Source organism: Pezoporus flaviventris, unplaced genomic scaffold (genome assembly GCF_033815535.1).
Source record: "Pezoporus flaviventris isolate CSIRO_AGI_PZ_B2104156 unplaced genomic scaffold, CSIRO_AGI_Pfla_v1 ptg000007l, whole genome shotgun sequence".
NCBI lineage: Eukaryota > Metazoa > Chordata > Aves > Psittaciformes > Psittacidae > Pezoporus > Pezoporus flaviventris.
The window spans coordinates 3,694,725-3,718,325 of record NW_026892555.1 but is presented as its reverse complement, the minus strand read 5'-3'; the positions used below and the strand labels follow the sequence as shown (position 1 = coordinate 3,718,325).

The 23,601-nt window shown below is 45.4% G+C and overlaps 3 protein-coding genes across 7 annotated transcripts in view; 2 read left to right on the top strand and 1 right to left on the bottom strand.

Annotated features, from left to right (window-relative positions):
• TRAPPC9 (trafficking protein particle complex subunit 9) overlaps nucleotides 1–9,522 on the bottom strand; it is a 495,602-nt gene extending 486,080 nt beyond the window's left edge. For 3 of the 5 annotated variants that reach the window (XM_061447668.1, XM_061447669.1, XM_061447666.1), the window contains exon 1: nucleotides 7,041–7,640. In XM_061447668.1, coding sequence (XP_061303652.1) covers nucleotides 7,041–7,624 — 584 coding nt within the window. In that variant the 5' untranslated portion in view covers nucleotides 7,625–7,640. Of the gene's footprint in view, nucleotides 1–7,040; nucleotides 7,642–9,448 lie in introns of those variants that run through there. The other 2 variants (XM_061447664.1, XM_061447665.1) reach the window with 2 other exon arrangements.
• Nucleotides 9,523–14,614: 5,092 nt separating this feature from the next.
• CHRAC1 (chromatin accessibility complex subunit 1) lies at nucleotides 14,615–16,997 on the top strand. Its single transcript, XM_061447678.1, has 3 exons — nucleotides 14,615–14,800; nucleotides 15,381–15,507; nucleotides 16,713–16,997. Exons 1-3 carry the CDS (start codon nucleotides 14,666–14,668, stop codon nucleotides 16,853–16,855), a joined length of 405 nt encoding a protein of 134 aa, XP_061303662.1. The 5' UTR covers nucleotides 14,615–14,665; the 3' UTR covers nucleotides 16,856–16,997.
• DENND3 (DENN domain containing 3) overlaps nucleotides 14,645–23,601 on the top strand; it is a 410,308-nt gene continuing 401,351 nt past the window's right edge. The window contains exon 1 of the mRNA XM_061447632.1: nucleotides 14,645–14,651. The gene's annotated coding sequence lies outside the window, so the exon portion shown is untranslated. The remainder of the gene's footprint in view (nucleotides 14,652–23,601) is intronic.

The window sequence follows — 23,601 nt, the reverse complement described above, 5'->3', positions numbered from 1 at the left end:
ACCAGAACCAGTGTCACTGATTACAAGAAATGATAAAAGGAGGCAAGAAGCATGTCTCCTATTGCTCCTCTCTGCCTAAAAGGTTATAAATCACTCCTATATAAATGTTCCCACTTTTCTGATCTATCACATCATATTCACAACTGATGCGAAGATGACATTAAATGAAGCTAAATATGACCCTTGTCCTTTATGTTTCAGATATGTCAAAAAATTGCACTCTTTTATTTTTCAGCAAGCATCTACTTTACAGATATTCTTAAGGAATAAAAGGCAAGGAAATTCAAAGTGCAAACTGAAGCTGCTCTACACAAACCATGGAAAGGCACCAAAGCTCAACAGGATTTCAGTCTTAGAAATAAATTAGAAATATTATTATGCATTAGAAATAAATACCTTCATCAAAAAGATACTCTGTACTGTCAAATGAGTATTGTACAGGAGAGTGCAAGCTGTTTACAAGTCAGGTTTTACTATCTCTGCATTTCAGAGTGAAATTAAAAGTGCTGTATAATAAACAGGGGAATTGGAGAATCATTGTTTCCTTACACAGGTCTAATTCCTTTCAAAAACGGTAACACGTCAAATCTCCTCTCTCTACACTTTCAAGTGAGCTCTCTGTTTATGGACGAATTACACTTCTTATTCTCTCAAAACTGTGGGTTTCTAGAATGCATATGATTAAGCTGATAAATATGAGTCATACAGCCAAAGGAAAAGAGATGGTGGCAGACTCCTAAATCAGAACCCAAAACCAATCATACAGCCTCACCAACAGCTCTTCCTAACCAATACCTGATTTTGCTGCAGATTCATGCATATGTCAATATATGCAAAGTTTGGATGCATTATTCACTTAGACATCAATAAACATTGTTCATATAAAACACATCTCTCTTAGAAACTCTCCTTATTTATAAACAAACAGATAATTTATCCCTGGTGCTGAAGAAATTTGCTATGAATTATTCAAAGACTGAATTCATTCCACCTACTTTAAGGCTTTTCAGTGTGGTGCCAAGATAGGACCTATCTCCTACAGTCCCTGCAAGCCTTCACCATCCTCCTGGAAAACATTTTCTCACTAATCATAGAGTAAGTTTGCACCATATGTATAAACTGTGTCTTAATTTAACGCTCACAATTAAGTACAATGAATTCAGGCTTCTTTCCACTGCCCCAATTACTGCAAGTATGCCCAAAAAGGCAAAAGGCAAAGATTCCAACCCTAACTATTCTATGATTCTATTGAAGCAAAACCCCCTCTCCACAGACAGCAAAACTTCATTTACTTTGTATTTGGGAAGCCTGTTGTGAAGAAAATCTAATATTAATTTATAAGATCAGGTCATTACAAGTATGTCTAAGTGACTGATGGCTTCTTCAGAGCATACTGAGGTGCAAATTTAATGGAAAAGTCATGCATGTGCATATATATCACCATAAAGTTATGACTATTCATTTTAATACCCTGCTAGTTTTGCTTCACAGCTTTACCTGAAGAATCTTGCCACGAAGCTGAAAGTGAGAAGCTTACAGATAACTTCTGATTTAGTTGTTTTATTAAAGCACTGTTTAATTATTTTGGCTCCCTATTGTTTAATTCTAATCTATTTGATGGCAGAAAGTCCATGTAAATTAACTGCTACCTCTTCTAGGATAAGATGACAACCTTTCTAGGCCAGCTCCTTGTAGGACCATACCGCTAAGACCCATTTATTATCTTTATTTTTCCTCTAGAAGATCATTTAAGACATTAAGTTTCAAAGATATACCCAAGTCTCACCCAAAGATACCGCAAGCCCCTTCAGAAGTGTGATGCACTTGGAAACACCCTCAAGGAAAGCAATGACACAATGCAGGGTCACATGTGGAATACTCCAGAGCGTTAGTCATACAAAACTCCTTCAGAAGACCCTCTCCACAATGCATTTACACATATAGTTGACTACAAAACTTGCTTAGAATCTTATTCTCAAAGGATAATTTGGTACCTAACACACTTTTCATGTTCTCTTCAGAATAATAACCATGATCATGACTATCAGTGACCACTACTACTGCTTCAAACTGGAGAACAAACCTGTTCCAGGAACCAAAAAGCACCGCTCAACACCATTTCCACTTCTACCTCATAAAGGACACATGTTTTTTATCCCCAACTCTTTTCTAGGATCCCAGCACAATTTTATGGAAAATTCAGAGCAACAATGTTATATTTCAAGACAGGATTTATTTTCACTACAAACCATCCAGCAATAGGTTTGAAGCCCCAATATTTTTTTTTTTCAAAGTGGCCAAATTTAAAAACAAGAAACATGCAAAATGAATTTGCAAAAGTATTCATGCAAAATGCTTCAACAAAAAACGTCCATCAAATCCTGCTAATTCCAGTTAGCATGCACAACTAGAGAGGTATCACCAATCATTACATTATCCCGACTGAAAAGACACAGCTACAGCATTTGATCAACTGCCAGAACTTTTGAATTTGGAAACCAAACGCAGGCAGCAACAGCTTCATGGCTTTGGAGTTTCAAAAATAAAGCAAATTCCAGAGGCCAGCAGCCGCCTAAGCAAATTATGTGTGTCCTACAACAGAACTCAGCCTTGCTACCAAATATAATTGCCAAACGCGCCAAAAAGGGGTCAACCACAGTTGTAAGGCTCCAGGCAGCAATTATTTTTGTGTGTACTGAAAAAGAAAGAGAAAAAGCCACACTAAAATATGCAATGAAGGCGGAGTGGAAAGGCAGTAGATGGAAGAAAGCTAACTACTTTTAAATAGACGCAATCACAGCCTACCTTTTTAGACCCAACAACAAACTCACAGGGCAGTATGAGAGAAGAAGGGAGGAAAAAAAAAACAAGGAACAAACCAAAAATTAGAAAGACAGAGAACAGAAAGAAAATTAACAGCCACATACACATACTGAGGTATCATCAATAAATCAGCAAACAAATCCCATCTACGATATCGTGTACAGAAAGACACATCTATAAATACAACCCTACTTTCTCATCACTAATATTAAATGGATGCCTTACCAGTATTAAAAAAGAAGTTAAGACACGAACTGATGTAAACAACATTAAAATGAGCTTATCCAAGTAGATTTATAATCATACATGGGCATGTTTCTTTTTTTAAGCTGAAAACATAAATAAAATAGACAAATTAAACAAATGGGATTGCTGGTATTTCTGGCAAGTATGTTTCCAAGTTTCAGGTTTGTAGGACCTTTGTATCATCATGAGAAGATGCATTTTCATTCTTTTCAATCAGCCTCCTGGCCTCTACAAATAACTAACAAGTACAACTGATTCCAGAAACTTTTTCTATTATTCTCAGCAGCCCTATGATCACATCAATATTTCACCTAATTTACAGCTGAAGAAACAAAACTGAACATGTTTACCAAGATCACCTATTGGCTCCTTGCTCTAGGAATTAAACCAAGGTCAGATTCCCAGTCCTACAACTTCTATTTAACAGAATAATCTTTTCTAAAAACTTCTTAGGCCTTAAGCCCACTATTTTTCATACATTAATTTTTCTATCAATCAAAAAATCTACACAAATAATACAGTGGGTTTGTGCACACCATCATCACTGTACGAGTTCTCTGAATGTTGTCTCTTCTGCTCATTACCCAAGTAACTTTCAAAAGACAAAGATCAGCTCCACTTTCTCCAAGAATTATCTTATTTGAAATGGAGCATAATCTACCTTCCTAAGGTGTTTTCCAACCTAATTGATACTATGATTCTATGAACTCTGCATCTTACAAGAAGCCCATCATGTTGCAATTATTATGCAGCCAAATTCATGCTCATCTTGCTAACTGGGTGAGAGAGAAGCTCAGTTCTGTGTATCTAGTCCTGCTCACAACGCAAGTACTAACCTTAATATTTTATGATAAATTGCTTAGAGAAAAGTCTCTTTTAAGATACAAAACCAAAGTTCAGTACTTTTCATTTGTCTTTAAATCACACAGAATCATAGGATAGTTAGGGTCATAATTACTACGTCCCATGTAACTTCTTAACATTTTTTAACCCAATCTATCAACCCTGTTCATTAGCTCAAGGTTACAGCTGCATTCTATAGCTAATGAGACCTTTGCTACACACTGTGAAATTTAGTTTCACTCTGGGAAGTTACAGGAAGAGATATTCTTATTTAGTCTAAGCAGATACCTTCAACTACAGCAGCAAAGACATATACTCTCTGTGACAAGCATTCTTTTTCATCTCTTCTCACTGTCTTCTCTTCCATCTATTTAATATAGATTATTTGTGGTTTTTAGCCAGTTAGTTGCACACTGACTTAGAGGTCAGGATACATTATATTAATAAATTTAAAGGAACATAGGATACATATAAAAGAGTATGAGGATATTCTTTGCCTTTAAGCCTTTAGAAATTTCCACCTAATCCAGAATAAGCTGTCTCATTTGCCTCACTATCTCAGTAATATCCCTTCTTTTTAATTCATTCTTCAGACTCATTATCCTGACAGGCTCAAAACCAACAAAGCAGATAAAGTTACTCTACTAGATGTTCTTATATGTGCATTCAAGCAACCTTTACCCCTCCCTAAACAGCATTATACAACACCACATCCTGCAAAAACAGACACTGGACTCTGTTGAAGAAGGTTCTTTCAAGGCCTGTATCTCCCTGTTACGACTTAACGTGATGGTTTCCCCTTAGTTAGGTAACCTGTCACTGCAAAAGAGAACACACCAAAATAAAAACTTCTTATTGCAATCCAAATAATGATGCAATATACTACTATTTCACATCTCAAGACTTCGGCTTGAAAGTGTAGGTTAGTTTAATAAACTCATCTTATTTCAATTATATTTCATGGTCCTGAATTTCTGTGAACTAGAACACACAAGCAGAGATGCAACATGCTCCATCAAAGGTGCCCAGGTCCCTGTGCAGTGAGTCTCAAGTACACGGTGCACAGGGAGAGGACAACTCCTTTTCTGATGCTTACCTGGGATTACATAAACTTCTCCTTTCTGTTACAAAATTCAAAGAGATTAAAAATCTCCAGGCATTCAGAATATTTGCTTCCTCATCCATGCAAAGTACTAAACTGAATATAAAGATCTTATATATTCATATATAAATCCTAAGTTTTAAACCAGTCAAAAGTCCCAACTCCGCAGCAAAATAAAGCTGAAAAGCTTTCCTACTCCTGAACTGAAAGAGGGAGGATGAGAGTATTTATACCTTTTCTTTGGGCAGTTAAGTGCAGCAACACGGTATATCCACTGATCTAGACTCAATGGAAAAACTGTGGTATTCAAACTACCCAGTAATGCTGTATGTCTGTCTGAACCAGGGGTTAATTCTGTATAAACCCACATATTTACAAAATCAGTGTTTTTTTGCAAAGAATTGAAGCATCACACTAAATCTGATTCAATTCTTCAGGGCAACAGCATAAAATAATCTTCTTGGATACATGTGGAGAAACACACTGCCTGTCATTTTAGGTCCCCACCAGTTCAGAACTTCACAGGAACTATTTAGCCACTAGCTACAACACAGCCACCACTTATAAATAAGTCGTTTATGTAAGCAACTGACTTCCAAAGTACAGTTTGGAAGCATGCTAATTAGAAGGCACAATTGAACAGCATAATTAATTCTGATTCGGAGATTATTGGCCAAAACTCAGTTTTCTTAGCCAGTTGTAAAAGGAAATCTCTGTGATTACGTTTAAGGTAATCACCCAAACTGAGTAATTAAAGCCAATATTTTAAAAGGGCTTGTCTAGTCTACACAACTTTACCACCCATGCAGAGTACAAAAACTAATAACCTAGTAATTTATACAGCTAATTAGAGTTGAATAGTGCAGGGACCAACCAGAACACTGAAAGAGTAGCTCAAGTAGGGAACAACACTGGGTAAAGCAAATCAGAGCAAGTTCAACTGCCCACCAGCAAAGAGGAGCAGGAGCAGGGCAGAAAGGTACTGCTGGTCCTTCAAGCAATCAGAGACAATTTAATGGAGGGCTTCAAACTAATTAGAAACTAATTAGTATATCACATTCTTACATACAGATTCTAAGGCTAGGACTAACTATGCAGGCAGAGCTGATTAACAGGATCAGAAGCTCCACAAGCCTGCCTGGAGAGCTCTGGACAACGCTGTCCAGATGCCTCCGAGTTCTTCCAGACAATAACCCTGCTACATCCCTAGCAGTACAAGACAGACATGAAACATACTATGGATTTTGATAGGGCTTCCATACCTCTGTTTTTTTCCCAGAAAAAAAGGAAGACAGTTGCTTCCATCCTTTGGATTTGACTGTGAAGAATGAACTCAAACAGATCCTGCACCAGCCCATAGCTAGCAAGCCAGAATTACTAATCCCTTACAAGAACTATGTAACACTCAAATCTGAAAGCTGAGCATGCAGATGATTAGGAAGTGATGAGGAAAAATAAGATCTATAACATACACAAAACCAAAGAGAACACTTGTGAGAACAGCAAAACAAGATGGGTCAAGATCAAACAAATAAAAACAAGGGACAGGGGAAGATGCGGGACTTAGTCACCAAAACAAATGGTCACTGATAAAAAAGTAGACAGAGGCTTATGGAGAAAAAAAAAAACATGGTAAGTAGGATTAGTCAGATACTACTCAACATAATAAACAATTATTTTTCATCAATGTTAATTGAATTTCTTTGTTAATACTGTATTATCTATAAACCATTTGAAGCTTTCCAGCAAAAAGTCTTTTTATAGCAGAATCTGACAAACATTTCCTGTGACTTCATCCTCCTATCTGATTAGCCTCATAAATTAAATATATCTAAACTCAAAACATCAAATACAGCCAGACTACAAATTAGATTCTCTAAAATTGCAGCAGACATACACAATAAGAACGGGGCATGACCTTTCTTGCAACAAAGTGTGCTTTGTCCTCTCTAATAGGCTTATTTAAAGGCTAACAAGTACCACACATTTTCTCAAGACCTGCAAGCTGACAAAAATAGCTGCTTACCTACTATCGGTGTCCAGACCTACAAAATCCTTCTTCTCAAAGGGAACACAGAGGAGTGGGATCTTGTCTCCAGACTTATCAGTGGCTCTGTCAAGTCGCTTAGACTCCAACACTATGAAGAGGGATTCGATAAAATCTTCTATTCTTTTCTCCACTGTTTCACATTCATCATAACTGGGATAAAATGCCACATCTGTGCGGGGCTGCTCTGCAATCTCTCCTTGAAGCCCAAAGACAAACAAGCGGGAATCATAAAGAGTAGCACTGTACAGCTCCTTGTGCAGATGGAACTTCTCAAACGTCTGAGGCCAGTCCTTTGCAGAAGAACAGTCTGTAATAGTTATCAGCCCCACAACCTTCCGGTGTGTCTGAAAATCCCCCCACTCGTTGTTCTCTGGGGGGTAATGGTGCCTGTAACGGATGTACAGCACCCGCTGAGAGTCGCGCACGTTAACTTGACTCACTGCTGAGATGCGCTTGTAGATCCTGAAAAAGCTCTCTTCAGGAACAATGCCAATCGGCTGAACCACAACCAGGAGAGTCTGATGGTCCTCAGCACACTGCATGTAGTCAGGAACGCTCATTTTGCACCAACTGCACGCTAGTAAGAGAAAAATGCACATTATTTTTTAACATTCACATATATACATGGCTTCTGAATCAAACCAGGACTTCCATGCTAAACACTTCTGCATCCAGTATACATCATAGCATGTGAATGCTCCATCTCTGGCGGTGTCCAAGGCCAGGTTGGACAGAGCCTTGGGTGACATGGTTTAGTGTGAGGTATCCCTGCCCACGGCAGGGCGGTTGGAACTGGACGATGTTAAGGTCCTTTCCAACCCAAATCACCATTCTATGGTTTGGGTTGGAAGGGACTTTAAAGCTCACCCAGTTCCAACCTCCTGCCACGGGCAAGGACACCTTCCACTAGAGCAGCTTGCTCCAAGCCCCTGTGTCCAACCTGGCCTTGAACACTGCCAGGGATGGGGCAGCCACAGCTTCTCTGGGCACCCTGTGCCAGCGCCTCAGCACCCTCACAGGGAAGAATTTCTTCTTATGCATGTATTACAATACTAATTCTTTCAGCATTTTACTAAATCTTCAGTTATGCAGCCTGCTGACAAAGCTATACTGTGCTCAAGGAGTGTTCTGTCATGTATGAGTATGGCCACAAACAAAAATCCACACATTAATTTCTTCCAACCAAATCACTTTCCTATTCACTGCACAGCCACACAAGCCAACCTAACATGGGGAAACAGAGACTCTACCAGAGCCACAAAGTGCTTGCCACTGAGGAAAGCGACTCCTCTGGGGCTCAGGCTCTTCAATCTATCCCCACAACATACCATGGTTTAGTGTTGGAAGGGACCTTAAATATTCATCCAATTCCAACCCCCTGCATGGGCAGGGACACCTCCTACCAGACCAGGCTGCTCCGAGCCCCGTCCATATCTTGGGGAAATACGGGAAACTGTGAGGTGGGACGTAAACCAACACCAAATCGAAATGGCCAAACTTCACACAGCTGTCAATGCTCCCACATGGCCAGGCAGAGGGAAATCGAGACCAAAACACTTATTTTTCAGGTAAAGTGAAATCATTCTCGTTTCAAAACACATGCAGGTTCATCAGCGGGAGCAGGCAACGTTTTCTGCTTTTATATTTAAACATTTACAGTTCCTTCTCCCCTGAGTTCTCTAAAACCGATTTCTGTGCTGCAGCTGTGTCTTAAACGAACCGGCACATAGCAAAGCCCTCACGTTCCTGCTGAGACCTCCAAACCACATAGACCCCTTGGTAAATTTCAGCTCCAAAGCACCCTCTGACACGTACAGACACCCAAAGAGAAACAAACAAGCAACCAACAACAACAAACCCGCAGCACAGCTTCACACTGACACTACCGGTTTGACCAAACACGAACCAGAGTTCTAAACCCATGAGCAGAGGCGGTGGAAAAGCAGCTCTCTGAAGGGCTCTCATCACGACCGACAGTGCAAGACCGGGTCCTATAAAGCCCCTTCCCCAGCTCCGAAGGCAGCGGAGCTGCACCCGGCCCCGACCGCGTTCCGCCGCGGCGGCCGGGAAGGGAGGAAAAGACGGGATGGGGGTTTCACCCCGCTCCGATGGGGCACCGCCACCGCTCCGCTTCCCCACAGCCCTCCAGACCCCTGCGTTGGGCGCGACGAAGTTTAGGAGGGGAAAGGAAACGCACGTTAAGACAAGCGGCAAGCCCAGCGGCAGGCACACACCCCCCGCGCCCCGCAAGGAAAGGGTCTGACAGGGAGCGGGAGAAGAACGAGTCCTGAGGAGCCGCTGTGGGGCCGGGTCTCTCGCGTACAGGGGGAGCGGTGGCCCCGGGTGGACTAACGGGGGAAGGAGGTCTGAGGGGGGGCACTCACAGCCGGGACAGGAACCGGCCCCGCCTGCTCCTGCTGCCGGACGAGCGGGGCGGGCAGGGGCGCGGTGCGGCGGAACTGACGGCAATGGGGGACCGCGGGCATGCGCACTAGGGCGCGCGGGAGGCGGGAGCTGTGAGGGGAGCGGTGCCGTGAGGAAGCGGTGCCTGTGGGTCCGCGTGTGGGGAGCGGTGCCGTGAGGAAGCGGTGCCCGTGGGTCCGCGTGTGGGGAGCGGTACCGTGAGCAAGCGGTGCCCGTGAGTCCGCGTGTGGGGAGCCGGGAGATCCGGTCGCTCTCAGTCCGCTGCCCGTGGTGCCTGTCCCATCGCTACTTCACCTTCTGTCTGCAAACACGAGCTACTCCTCGAAGAATAAGAGGAGTTCATTGAAGGCAATGAGCATGAGTGGCAGGTGAATCCCAGACGCCACTGTCCCCATTGTGTAACTGAAAACTTCAGTAGCGGCCATCAGTGAGCCTTCCCAGCACTTCCACATCCTGAAATCAGCCTTTGGTGTCTTGTAGCTTAAAGGGCAAAAAATCTGAAGACTGGGAAGCATGAGCTTTGTGTCAGAGTTAGGGAGCTTTTCTAGTGGAGGATGTGGGAATGGCGTGAAGTTTGATGAGGCCAAGTGCCAGGTCCTGCACATGGGTGAGGGCAATCTCCAGTTTCCCCAAATCAGAATGGTTTGGGTTGAGGGGACCTTAAAGCTCATCTAGGTCCAACCCTCTGCCAGGGGCAGGGGCATCTTCCACTAGAGCAGGTTGCTGGCCTTGAGAACCTCTAGGTGTGGATCATACTGGCACCCGACTTGATTGCCTCAGTGATGCATAGACTCACAGAATCACAAAATGGTTTGGGTTGGAAAGGACCTTCAGATCATCAAGTTCCATCCCCCTGCCATGGGCAGGGACACCTCACACTAAACCATGTCACCCAAGGCTCTGTCCAACCTGGCCTTGAACACTGACAGGGATGGAGCATTCACAACTTCCCTGGGCAACCCCTTCCAGTGCCTCACCATCCTCACAGGAGAGAATTTCCTCCTTATATCCAGTCTAAACTTCCCCTGTTTAAGTTTTAACCCATTACCCCTTGTCCTGTCACGACAGTCCCTAATGAAGAGTCCCTCCCCAGCATCCCTATAGGCCCCCTTCAGATACTGGAAGGCTGCTATGAGGTCTCCACGCAGCCTTCTCTTCTCCAGGCTGAACAGCCACAACTTTCTCAGCCTGTCTTCATACAGGAGGTGTTCCAGCCCCTTATCATCCTCGTGGCCTCCTCTGGACTTGTTCCAACAGTTCCATGTCCTTTTTATGTTGAGGACACCAGAACTGCACACAGTACTCCAGGTGAGGTCTCCCAAGAGCAGAGTAGAGGGGCAGGATCACCTCCTTCCACCTGCTGGTCATGCTCCTTTTGATGCGGCCCAGGATACGGTCGGCTTTTTGGGCTGCGAGCGCACACTGAAGCCGGCTCATGTTCATTTTCTCATTGACCAACACCCCCAAGTCCTTCTCCGCAGGGCTGCTCTGAATCTCTTCTCTGCCCAAACTGTGGCTCTGCAAATGCTGTGTTTAAGAGCTCACTTATTGCCATTAAGCTACTCAGTCTCCTAAGATCTCTGGGATGGAAGTATTTAATGTTCTGAATAGTTCCACATGGTAGAACAACTCCAAAGAGAAGTTGCCTAAATGTGTATCATCTATCAAAAACAGAAATGGAAGATTACACGTGGTATTGTCTGCCTAAAAGCTTGATTAATTTACTTTTGCTTTTGATAATCTTCATTGCTCCAGCTATGGTTATGGAGGAACTGCTACACTGTGATCCTTACCCGAGACCTCCAGATGTTTAGATACATTGAAGTGACTGTTGTCAGTTCAGTCATTTTCTATTTGCATTTGTGCAGTAACATATAGTTTACCAACTGCTCAGATCCTTTTGGTATCTTCCAACCTCTTACTCTATGACTGATTATCTTATATTTTGAATATGATGCAACCTTCTTATCACCACCAAGTAACACTTTACCAGATCCCCACAGAACAGCTTTTCTTTGCACTGCACAAGAAACACTTCTTCTTCATCATGAACTTGTCTGGTTTATAAATGCTGCTTTTATATGGCTCTACTGCAAATCTGAATTCTAAAGAATGCTGCTGCAGCAGTGAATTTCTTTTGTTGCAGTATACATCTTGTGCTAGACACCTCTTTCTTTAAATATAACCTTACATTTATTATTGTCTGTGCCAACAACTTATGCACATACTGCATTTATACTTTGCCAGACCAACTTCAGCTCTTTCCCTTGTCTGCTGACATTAGCAGATTTTTCCCTAGTCCAGCACTTATCCACTGTTCTTCATATAATAATTCTGAATTTTTTTTTTTGTGATTACAGATCATTAATTACTCTCTAATTAGTCTTATTAAATGTGTATGAATTTGTTTTAAAACATCACTCAGCATCATAGTGGCTAATCTTTTTAGCTATGCTCTGGTTTTATGTAAAGAAAATTCTTCAGGATTTTTTTTGCCTCATATTCTGGTAATATTTTCTCTATAATAAATGCAAGATCTTCAGTGGAACTACAATTGCCTTATGCATTTTCTGTAATAGAATGTCAGCAACAAGAAACAATTCTTCACTAAAGAACAAGAATAGCATCTCTGGCCACTCTTTTATTAAATATAATTTATTTAGAGAGCTCAAAAATAACCTGCACTTATTCAGGTCTACAAAGCACAGCAAAAAGAGCTCAAGCGCAGTCTGGTGAGTCAAGTAAGAGGAGAAAAGGAAAGACTGAGATATGATGCTGCTGTGCAGTTTGTAATTAGTACAAACAGTCCATACTGAATAGGGTGTATTAGTTTTTAGGCAAACAGTTATTCTGAACTCTCCGGAGCAGAGATTAATTTTACCTGTTTCCAGTCAGGCTTAACAAAGAATTCTTAATAACAAACCCAGTTAGGTTCTGATTCAAGAGAAATAATTTACTATGAACTGCTCTATGGGTTTGTTTGTTTTAATTAGGAACAAGTTCCATTCCATTACTGATACAACATTAATTGTGCTGTTTCAAAATATACTAAAAAAGTTAAATGATTAAACATCAGTGACATTGCAATATCATGGTATTCTCAGCGTGTGAGCACACCCGCCTTATGCTCCACAGCTACATCGTGATTCTGTCTCCCACAGACTAAAGCTGTGTTAGCAGCATGGAAAGATGCCTTTAAGTTTGCTGTGCTTGTGTTCCTGTTATCTGTCAGGTGGAAGGCATCATCCACCCATCACAGTGCTGAAGAACACAGACTTGTCCCAGTGTGGCCTTTCAGGGAGCACTGCACAGGAAAAGAGGAAATACCTGATGATGAGATAGGACCTAGAAGAGGAGAGAGTCCTGGTTTGTCCAGACCACCTTAAACTGCATTGTCCGCAGATGAGTAAAATGCCTGCAGGCAGGTCCCTTGATCCCATAGGATCTATAGGGATCCTAAGTTGGCATCCAAATAGCTCGACAACCTCAGAAATCTTGATAGTTTGATGGGTTTATATGTACGTTGAAATCATGGAAGCAAGAACTTCACTGTCATAGTAATGTCAACTGTGTCCACAAGATGTCGCAAGATGATAAGGATCAGAGAAGGAAGCGAAGGACCTAAGGTATCTATACAGTATCATAGGATACAGTGCTTCACTTCAGCTATAACTTACACAGAACGGCCTCACAAAAGTTGTAACCTCAAGGGAATTATGCAGTCTAAGAGATGCAGGTTACCTGTAATAGCTAAGTGTAACAGAGGTCTCCAAATACAGTAATGTTAGAACTGATGCAAGTGAACACATCATTGTACTATCCTTGCACTAAGGTGCTTACAACTGCTTAAGGGTCTTTTATTAATAAATCAGTATCATCTGTAGGAAAGCCTTGTCCTTATCTACTGGACAAATTCTATATAAGCTAGTAATAGTTAACAAAGTCCCTGTATTTTCTATTTAATATGATCTTTATGGGTACATCCCTTTCCTCCCTAAATTCTATGTGAACTAGCATTGTGTACTATGGAAAAGCCTTTGTTCTGAAGAACCTTCCCTGTGAGGGGAGGGTTCTGAGGCGCTGGCACAGGGTGCCCAGAGAAGCTGTGGCTGCAACATCCCTGGCAGTGTTCAAGGCCAGGTTGGACACAGGGGCTTGGAGCAAGCTGCTCTAGTGGAAGGTGCCCCTGCCAGTGACAGGGGCTGGAGCTGGATGAGCTTTAAGTTCCCTTCCAGCCCAAACCAGTCTGTGGCTCTCTGATTCTTCTCTCTCATGTTAATTACTTACCTTAGCAGACTTCTTACCAACACTAATCATCAGGCATATTGTTTGTAAAGCATATTAGAAACTATTTATTCAAGCCATTAATTAAATGCAAACTATGCCTCATCATTTCTGGAACAGCTGACTCCCTCTCAGTAGAAGTACAGTAGCACCTATCCAAATGGGCACAGATGAACTTCTGGACCCAACACTATCAGTAGCAAAACACCCATTGCCTTCAGTGGGCTGAGGCTGACATGTACCCATGTAACCAGGTACCTGCACAGTAGACACACAGGAATGTGTTAATAATAAAGACAAAACCCCATAATCACTTAATAGTTTCCATGTGCCCTCCACACCTCAGCATACCACAGACAAGTGTCAGGAGTACCAGGCAGCATTCCCTTTTAGCGTACTACAGCAGCAAAAGAGGTATTTAGCAGCCTGTAATTACAGTTTGAGTTGACGATTTCGTAGCCACTGGCCTGTAATTGGAATATGTACATAGAGGATGTGCCCATTTGCCATTAAAAATGAGTTTCCAAAACTCGGGCTCTAGCTGGGGGCTAAGGCACATGTCGAGGGGCTGAGGAAGGGACGCCCCGCGGCCCGTTCCGCCTCTCCCCTCTGGACACCCGCCTTCCCCCGGGGGGGAGCGGGTACCGACCGCCGGAACACCTGGACCGCGGGCCCCGCCGCCGGGGGAAGGCGGCAGCGGGCGGGGATGGGACTTGTAGTTCTCGCTCCGCTCGGCGCTCGGGCGGCGGCCGCGCGGCCCGGCGGGAGTTGTAGTCCCGCCGCCGGCATCGCGGGCCCCCCATGGCGGCCGGAGACTACAGCTCCCAGCGCGCCGCGGCGGCCGCACTGCGCTCGCCGGGCGGCGGGGGGAAGGAGCCGGTCGGGGGGGAAAGATGGCGGCGAGGTTGAGCGGCGGCGAGAACCGGCTGGTGTCGCTGCCCCTGTCGCGTATCCGTGTGATCATGAAGAGCTCGCCGGAGGTGTCCAGCATCAACCAGGACGCGCTGTTCCTCACCGCCAAAGCCACGGTACCGGTTCCCTCTTCCCTTCTTTCTGCTCCGACCCTGCTCCTTCCCCGCCGTGCTGGGCCTGTGCCTCCCTGAGGTGCCGCTGCCTCCGGGCGGTGCGGCCGCGCTGTGTCAGCGCCCGCCTCGTCCCCAAGGAGCGCCTCTTCCCTCCTGCCTGTGTCTGTCACTCGGCCATGGAGCATCACGCTTCGGGCTCCCGCCGTGCGAAAGCGGCTTTCGCCATCCAGCTGAGCTCCGAGTCTGGAGCGATCGGGACGTTCTTATTTCCACCGCTGGCGATCAATATAAATTAGCCCGTGTGGAAATGATGCTGCTGCTCTCTGATCCCGAGTGGCATTTGCAGCACTGTGGAAGGTGTTTGTTTGAGCTTGTGTCTGAGAAGCCAAGCCTACTGTCTGTGCTCCAAAGAGGTGCAACCATAACCTCACCTTAAGCTTCTCTGAAATGAGTCTGCACAGCGTCCAGTATATGTACAGTTAAATATGGTGCTTGTGCTTTTAAATAAGGATTGAGGAAAACTGCTGCCAACTATATATGTGCATTCCTAGTTTGACAATTTGCTTTTGTTTTAATTTTCTAGGAGCTTTTTGTTCAGTATTTGGCTGCATACTCCTACAAACATGGCAAAGGCAAGGAGAAGAATGCTTTAACTTACAGTGACCTGTCTCATACTGCAGAAGAGTGCGAGACCTTTCAGTTCCTTGCAGGTATCTACAGCATGATGGTAAAGCCAGTATGTAATACTCAAAATGAAATCTTGCTGGTTTTGCATTATTCTCCTACTGGTCATTAATCTTTGTACCACTGAACTGGAACCCAAAAACTACATCGCTGAACACATTTCATAGAACCACAGAATGGTTTGGGTTGAAGGGACCTTAAGGCTCATCCAGCTCCCACCCCCTGCCATGGGCAGGGACACCTTCCACGGGCAGGGACACCTTCCACTAGAGCAGGTTGCTCCAAGCCCCTGTGTCCAACCTAGCCTTGAACACTGCCAGGGATGGGGCAGCCACAGCTTCTCTGGGCAGTATCTCACCACTCGCACAGGGAAGAATTTCTTCCTGATACCTGATTTAAATCTCTTTGTGAATGGGAATTTTCCTGGCGCTTCAAAATTACGCAAGGCTAAGGAGATCGTAGCATATTGCCTTGAGCATTTCTTGAATTATAGCACCTCCATCTGAAAGCTTTCAGCCTACAAAACAAGATCACAGCACATCTTTATGTGAGAAATTATGTGGCCCCAAAATCCCACATTTAAATCTGTAAATCTTGTTTTTCAAACTGAGTCATCGTATGGTTCCTCTTTCTTTATATATATATATATAAGTGTGTGTGTGTGTACCCAAATGTGTGTGTACACACTTTTTACTGATACTGGATTTTTGTTGTAATACTTGAGACCTCAAGGATATAGGTGGAGAATAAGATAGTTCTAGCCCAGTCTTTCTCTGGGTTCCCCATGGACGTACTTCCAGAGCACACAGTCCTGCTTTGTTCTCAGGTCTGTTGTTATTGCCCTGAACAAGTATTTTACCTTAACACAGAAAACTGCTTCTGCAGGACAGAAATGGGGTAGCTGGCTTGTTGAATCTAAAGCAGTTGAGTAGCTGAGCACTCTGTTTTACATGAAATAAATAACATGCATGAGCAGATAGCAAAGACAGTTGTCAGTAATCCGTCGTAAAATATGTTTCGTCCTCTTGGTTACTTGTACTGCAAGTGGGTGATTCCCTCTTATTCTTACAGCTGTATAGGTCAGACTAACTCGTAGTTATTCACTTAAATAATAATGGGTTTAACAAAGCCTAGTTTTGACTTCATTTCTTTGGTAGTAAGGATGCAAGAGTATTAATGAGGCGATATAAGTATTCAAACTGACTATAAAAGAAACAATTCTACCTTCCAGATATCCTGCCAAAGAAGATCCTAGCTAGCAAATATTTAAAAATGCTTGAAAAAGAGAAGCAAGATGGAGATGTGGGTGAAGAGGATGAAGAGGATGAGGAGGAAGAGGATGAAGATGAAGCTGTTGAAGATGTTGGATCTTAAGTCCGTGGAGAATTGCTTCATAGTTGATCCATTTTCTGTTTTGTAAAAGATGTTATTTTTGTGACTGAGAATCCAGATGCTGGATATATTTATACACTGAGCCATCTGCTTTTGCTTTAAGAAGTTGAGAAATTGAACTTTACACTTGTTGAAGAATGGAATTCTTTCTTCAGAAACACGGTGGGGTAAGAAGAGCTAATGTAGATCATAAAAGCCATAGAATGGATTGGGTTGGAAGGGATCTTAAAGATCATCCAGTTCCAACTCACCTGCCATAGGCAGGGACACCTTCCACTAAAGCAGGTTGCTCCAGGCCCTGTCCAGCATGGCCTTGAACAGTGCCAGGGATGGGGCAGCCACAGCTTCTCTAGGCAACCTATGCCAGCACCTCAGCACCCTCACAGTGAAGAATATTTTCCTAATACCTAATGTCAGTCTCCCCTCTGTCAGTTTAAAGCCATTCCCCCTTGTCTTGTCACCACATGCCCTTGTCCAAAGCCCCTCTCCAGGTTCCTTGTGGCTACTTTAGGCACTGGAAGGTGCTCTAAGGTCTCCCCAGGGCCTCCTCCAGGCTGACCCAGGCCAGCTCTCTCAGCCTGGCTCCAGAGCAGAGCTGCTCCAGCCCTTGCAGCATCTCCATGGCTTCCTCTGGGCTCACTCCAGCAGCTCCACATCCCTCTTGTGCTGTTGCCCTAGAACTGGATCAGGACTGCAGGAGGGGTCTCGCCAGAGTGCTGCAGAGGGGCAGAGTCCCCTCCCTCAACCTGTTGTTCACGTTCCTTTTGATGCAGCCCAACACACAGGTGGTTTCTGGGCTCAAGCGCACACTGCCAGCTCATGTTGAGCTTTTCATTAACCAACACCCCCAAGTCCTTCTGCTCTCAATCCAGGCTCTGCCCAGCCTGTGTTTGTGCTTGCTGTTTGTGCTGTGACCCAGGTGCAGGACCTTGCATTGGCCTTGTCTAATCTGACAGCAGAACTTGCTCAGGTCATTTAAAATTACTTCTTCAGACAATCATTATCCAAATGTAAAATTTCCAAAGGGCAGCTTTCAGTCCAAAAGCTCTTTCACCCTCTGACTAGAACAGGTTCCTTACCCGTCCTTAGAGCGGACGATGAGGTAAGGGGAAGTGTTTTATACAGTATTTACTATCCTCAGCTTTCTCCTCCTCAGGGAGCAAATAACCAATCGAACTCTCACTTTTCTGAGACTGTGCTGGGGCATTACTATAGACCAAACCAATTAAAAGAGTCTTCTGTAAAAACTGCTCCTTCTGTAATGCAGCCCAAATAGCCATGTCAGCACAGGAACTGAGTAGAGGATGAGATGTGTTCCAAGACCTAATGTGTTTCTGCAGCTGTGGTGGTATACAGTACATGTGTGTGTTAGATAATGATGTAAATATGTACATCTAGAACCTTTAACTGTACATGTAGAAACTTCAGTGAACTTTACTTCTTGAATTTGTCTCAAGTGTTCTTACCAAAATGCACACTGAAGTCTGTTAGATGTGGATTGGTGAGGATGAGCAACCCTTTTCCCTATTGAATGACAGAGTTGGATTTATCATTTAGGTTTGTTTTGTTGGGTTTTTTTTACTAGAGAAATGGTAACCGTCCTGTGTAGACCTTTATATACAACTTATTAAAAATAAATGTTTTGTATGAAAAGTGAGAGTTGATGCAGAGATTTTTCACAGTTCTGTCCAGCTTCAGTCACAACATGGTCAGTGTACAAGCCCAGCACTCTCACTATTCATCCTTCCAGGAAGGAAGCAGGGACAGAAGGGTTTGTACTGCTTTGAGTAGGCCCTGTCAGCAATACTAACTAGATCCACTCAGCCTCTGCTGGCACACAACTAACGCTTGCACAGTGTTGTCATCAGAATGAGAGAAGTGACCAGAGCCTCTCCCTGTCTGTGAAGAATGCCTCAAGTAAGCATGGGAACATACCTAAGGAACAAAACCTCTCACTCCAGAAAGCTGGGCAGCAAAATGCCCTAAATCAGTTATGAAGGGAGATGTCACAAGCAAAACCCTAATTTGGATGGTTTGGTAAAGACTTACTTTGTCCTTCCAGTCAAGGAAATCACAGAATGGTTTGGGTTGGAAGGGACCTTAAGGATCATCCAGTTCCAACCCCTTGCCATGGGCAGGGATACCTTCCGCTAGAGCAGGCTGTTCAAAGTCCCATCCAATCTGGCCTAAATCATAGAATCATAGAATAGTTAGGGTTGGAAAGGACCTTAAGATCATCAAGTTCCAACCCCCCTGCCATGGGCAGGGACACCTCACACTAAACCATGTCACCCAAGGCCTCGCCCAACCTGGGCTTGAACACTGCCAGGGATGGAGCATTCATAATTTCCCTGGGCAACCCATTCCAGTGCCTCACCACCCTAACAGGAAAGAATTTCCTCCTTATATCCAATCTAAACTTCCCCTGTTTAAGTTTTAACCCATTACCCCTTGTCCTATCACTACAGTGCCTAATGAAGAGTCCCTCCCCAGCATCCCTATAGGCCCCCTTCAGATACTGGAAGGCTGCTATGAGGTCTCCATGCAGCCTTCTCTTCTCCAGGCTGAACAGCCCCAACTTCCTCAGCCTGTCTTCATACAGGAGGTGCTCCAGTCCCCTGATCATCCTCGTGGCCTCCTCTGGACTTGTTCCAACAGTTCCATGTCCTTTTTACGTTGAGGACACCAGAACTGCACACAATACTCCAGGTGAGGTCTCACAAGAGCAGAGTAAAGGGGCAGGATCACCTCCCTGGACCTGCTGGTCACGCTCCTTTTGATGCAGCCCAGGATACGGTTGGCTTTCTGGGCTGCAAGCGCACACTGAAGCCGGCTCATGTTCATTTTCTCATTGACCAACACCCCCAAGTCCTTCTCCGCAGGGCTGCTCTGAAGCTCTTCTCTGCCCAACCTGTAGCTGTGCCTGGGATTGCTCCGACCCAGATGTAGGACCTTGCACTTGTCAGGGTTAAACTTCATGAGGTTGGCATCAGCCCACCTCACAAGCGTGTCGAGGTCCCTCTGGATGGCATTCCTTCCCTCCAGCCTATCAACCGAACCACACAGCTCGGTGTCATCGGCAAACTTGCTGAGGGCGCACTCAATCCCACTGTCCATGTCAGCAACGAAGATGTTGAACAAGACTGGTCCCAACACCGATCCCTGAGGGACACCACTCGTTACTGGTCTGCAGCTGGACATTGAGCCATTGACCACAACTGTTCTAAATAGTAACACTTTTCTTAGGCAGAAGACACAAATACACTCAACTGCTCCTAAAACACGACACAGAAGGAATTGGCAACTCCATAATCCATCACACCCCAAGTTTGTTCTAAAAAAGCAAGAAATAGGCTTTAGGCAGGTAAGATCAGACACTAGCAGAGGAGTAAAGCTACTGAGCCACACAAGTGCTCTTATTACTTGAAAAGAACAAAAGTATGTTGTACTATAAAAAATATTCCCAGAGTTACCATAAATTGAAATGGTATTGTGTCAGGAGAGCTGCAGTGAGTGCTAAGGGATCCTTTCTCCCCAACGCAATTCCCAAGTGGGCATGCAGAGCTGAACTATTGAAAGGGTTGGTTTGCCTGGGTTTCAGGTTTTCTTTTTTAATAATATTATTAAAAATGCATGGAAATCTGTGGGAAAACTGAGGGCTGAATGCTGCCTGTCAGGAGGGACGGGGTTGTCTGCAGTAGGGTATGTAAATTGTGTGGCATCACCAATCATTTTATGGGTCCAGTGCTTGCCAGCTTTTCTGGGGAAAAAGAAAAGCTACTTGTACCCCAGCACAAACTTCTATCACGATTCTGAAGTTTAAATAGGGTAGGGATAAATCAGATAAATAAAAACATGGGGGCATAAACCACTGGCTGGCACCCCAGTTGTGTTGAAGAGTCACAGAGGACCAGCCTGATCACAGAGCTGGCATCAGTGTTGTTCAGCTCACTGGTACTAATGACGAAGGCCAAACACTACCTGCCCCACAGTTATCTTAGCTGGTCACAATCGAAGACTGCAGCAACCTCAAACAGCCCTGGCAAAGCAGTCTTTATGCTGGGCACAGGTATTTTGAGGTAAAGGCCTTAGGGCTGGTAAGTTCCCTGGTGCATTTACGGAAATTCCAGTTCTGATTAGTTTCAGAGTCAGTATTTTCTGTTTTCAATCTGTCTGAGCAGCTGATCCAATTGTCCATTATGCAGCGTCCTCTGAAATGTGGTGAGTTATTTAAAGCCAATCTTGATGTCAGGTATAGCTTATGAAGAATGATATTGGTGACTCAGTGAAAGGTGCTAAAATAGCTGCCAGCCCCAAGTATCGCCCACCCTTCATCATCTGCAGGGGCTGATCATGCCTGGTAGCTCTGCAGATGGTTACCACTGACAGGCTGAGAAAGTTGGGGCTGTTCAGCCTGGAGAAGGCTGCGTGGAGACCTCAGAGCAGCCTTCCAGTATCTGAAGGGGGGCTATAGGGATGCTGGGGTGGGGGGAGAAGGGGGACTCTTCATTAGGGACTGTAGTGACAAGACAAGAGGTAATGGGTTAAAGCTTAAACAGGGGAAGTTTAGATTGGATATTAGGAAATTCTTTCCTGTTAGGGTGGTGAGGGACTGGAATAGGTTGCCCAAGGAAGTTGTGAATGCTCCATCCCTGGCGGTGTTCAAGGCCAGGCTGGACAGGTCCTTGGGTGACATGGCTTAGTGTGAGGTGTCCCTGCCCATGGCAGGGGGGTTGGAACTGGATGATCTTAAGGCCCTTTCCAACACAAACCATTCTATGAATCTATGATACGTGGTAGGTAACACCAGTACTCTGCTTTTAGACACCCCCCAAAAAAGGAGAAAACCAAAATCCCCAACACATTCCTCAGTCACTGCATACTCACGAGCCTGGGCAGGAGCATGTCTCTGCATGCTCAGCTGACGTGTCCAGGACACAGTGTGACACCATGACACAACTGGGAGCACTGGGACTGCAGACAAAATGCTTTCTTGGGACAGGACAGATCATGGCCAGACCTCTGAGGGTCAACTGAAGGAGGAAATTCTGCTGCTGTGGCAAAAGGCCACTGCCTGACCATATCATCACATACCTGGGCTCTGTTGGCAGCTGGTACCTGGTCACAGGTAGCACACACCAGCAGTCAGCCGTGCCTCGCTGTCCTGCATCCCAGGTTGGTCACAGCAGAGGGAAATGTGTCCTTTCCTTCTCAGACCCATAGCTCAAGCAGTGGCTCCACAGCCTGAGCAGAGCCAAACTGCTTGGGAAGAGACCTGGCACGCACCATGTCCTCACACTGGCCCTGGCAGTCACCTTCTCCTTGTGGCCAGGCTGCAAAACGCCATGGTGTGTGCCTGGGAGAAGGAGCAAGCACAATGAGTTCCGAGGCCCCTGCTCTGCACAACTGGTTATCTTCCAGTATGAGACCAAAGATGTGATGAGGAGGGGAAAGTGTGAGGAGGAACAATCAGCTGGAGGTGGTTGGGTGGAGGAGCCGCACGCCCTAAGGAGGGACACACGCTGCAAACCAGGAACATGAATCACTCCACAAGTGGTTCTCCTTGTGGCACCTCGGTTACCCCTGTTCACGCAGTGCCTACCCTGGTTTCCCTCCACACACACCCCATTGTGCTTTATTTCCTCACAGCTTCCCCTTCCTGCCACGCTATAGTTTATGTACAGCAACACGGACGCAGGGACACCGGTGTGCGGGGTGTCCGTGCCCAGCCACCGGCCACGGGGCTGCTCCCCTCCGTGAGGTGAAGCCGGGGCTGCACCGTGCTGGACCCAGCTGAACCCCTCAGCCAAGCGGGGGGCAAGGGGGAAAACAGGTTCCAGGCAGGGCCAAAGGCAGCGCAGGCAGAGGAGGAGGAAGCCAAGGAGGGAGCAGCAGCAGCGGGACCCCGAGGGAGGGCGGAGGAGGAGGGCAGGAGGTGCTGCAGGCCCGGAGCAGGGATCCCCTCAGCCCTGCAGAGACCCCGCGGGAGCAGAGACCCCCCTGCAGCCCGGGGAGGGCCCCACGCCGCAGCAGGGGGGGATTTCCTGCAGGAGCTGCGGCCCTGCAGAGCCCCGGCGGGAGCGGGGGGGGCCCTGAAGGGTGCGGGCGGGGAAGGGCCCGCGTTGGAGCAGGGGTGAGGAGGGAGCTGCGGGCGAGAGGGGCTGTGCTGGGCTGAGCGCGACCCCATCCGCACCCCTGCGCCTCGGGGAGAGGGGTCGGGCTGGGAAGGAAGGGGCGAGGGGAAGGCGAGGTCTGATTTACCTGTGGCAGTCCCTGGTACGTGATCTCCCCATCTTTACCTCAGCCCTTGAGCCTTCTCATCCTGGTTTCTCCCTCTGTCCTGGTCAGGAGGAGGAGTGAGCAGCTGTGGGGGCTTCTGGCCCCATCAGTCCTTCAAGAGGAGAAATACCAAACCAGCCCGTTAACACTGGGTTACGCGCTGAAGGAAATACATTTCAGGTGAGATCAGATGTGCAAATACACAAACCAGAGCAGTGGGACACAAAAGGCAGGATTTCAAGTGACACATCCCAGTGCCCTCACAGCACACCTTTATCCCTTGCGGTAAATCAAAAGACACATTCACCATCTATTACAAAGCTCCAGCTACAGACCACCATCATTTAACATGGACTTCCTCAGACTGGTCCAAAAGCGACTGAGGAGCACTGGAACAAAGAAATCACACAGCCTATGTCTAACTGGAGCTGAAACAACAGGGAAGGTAA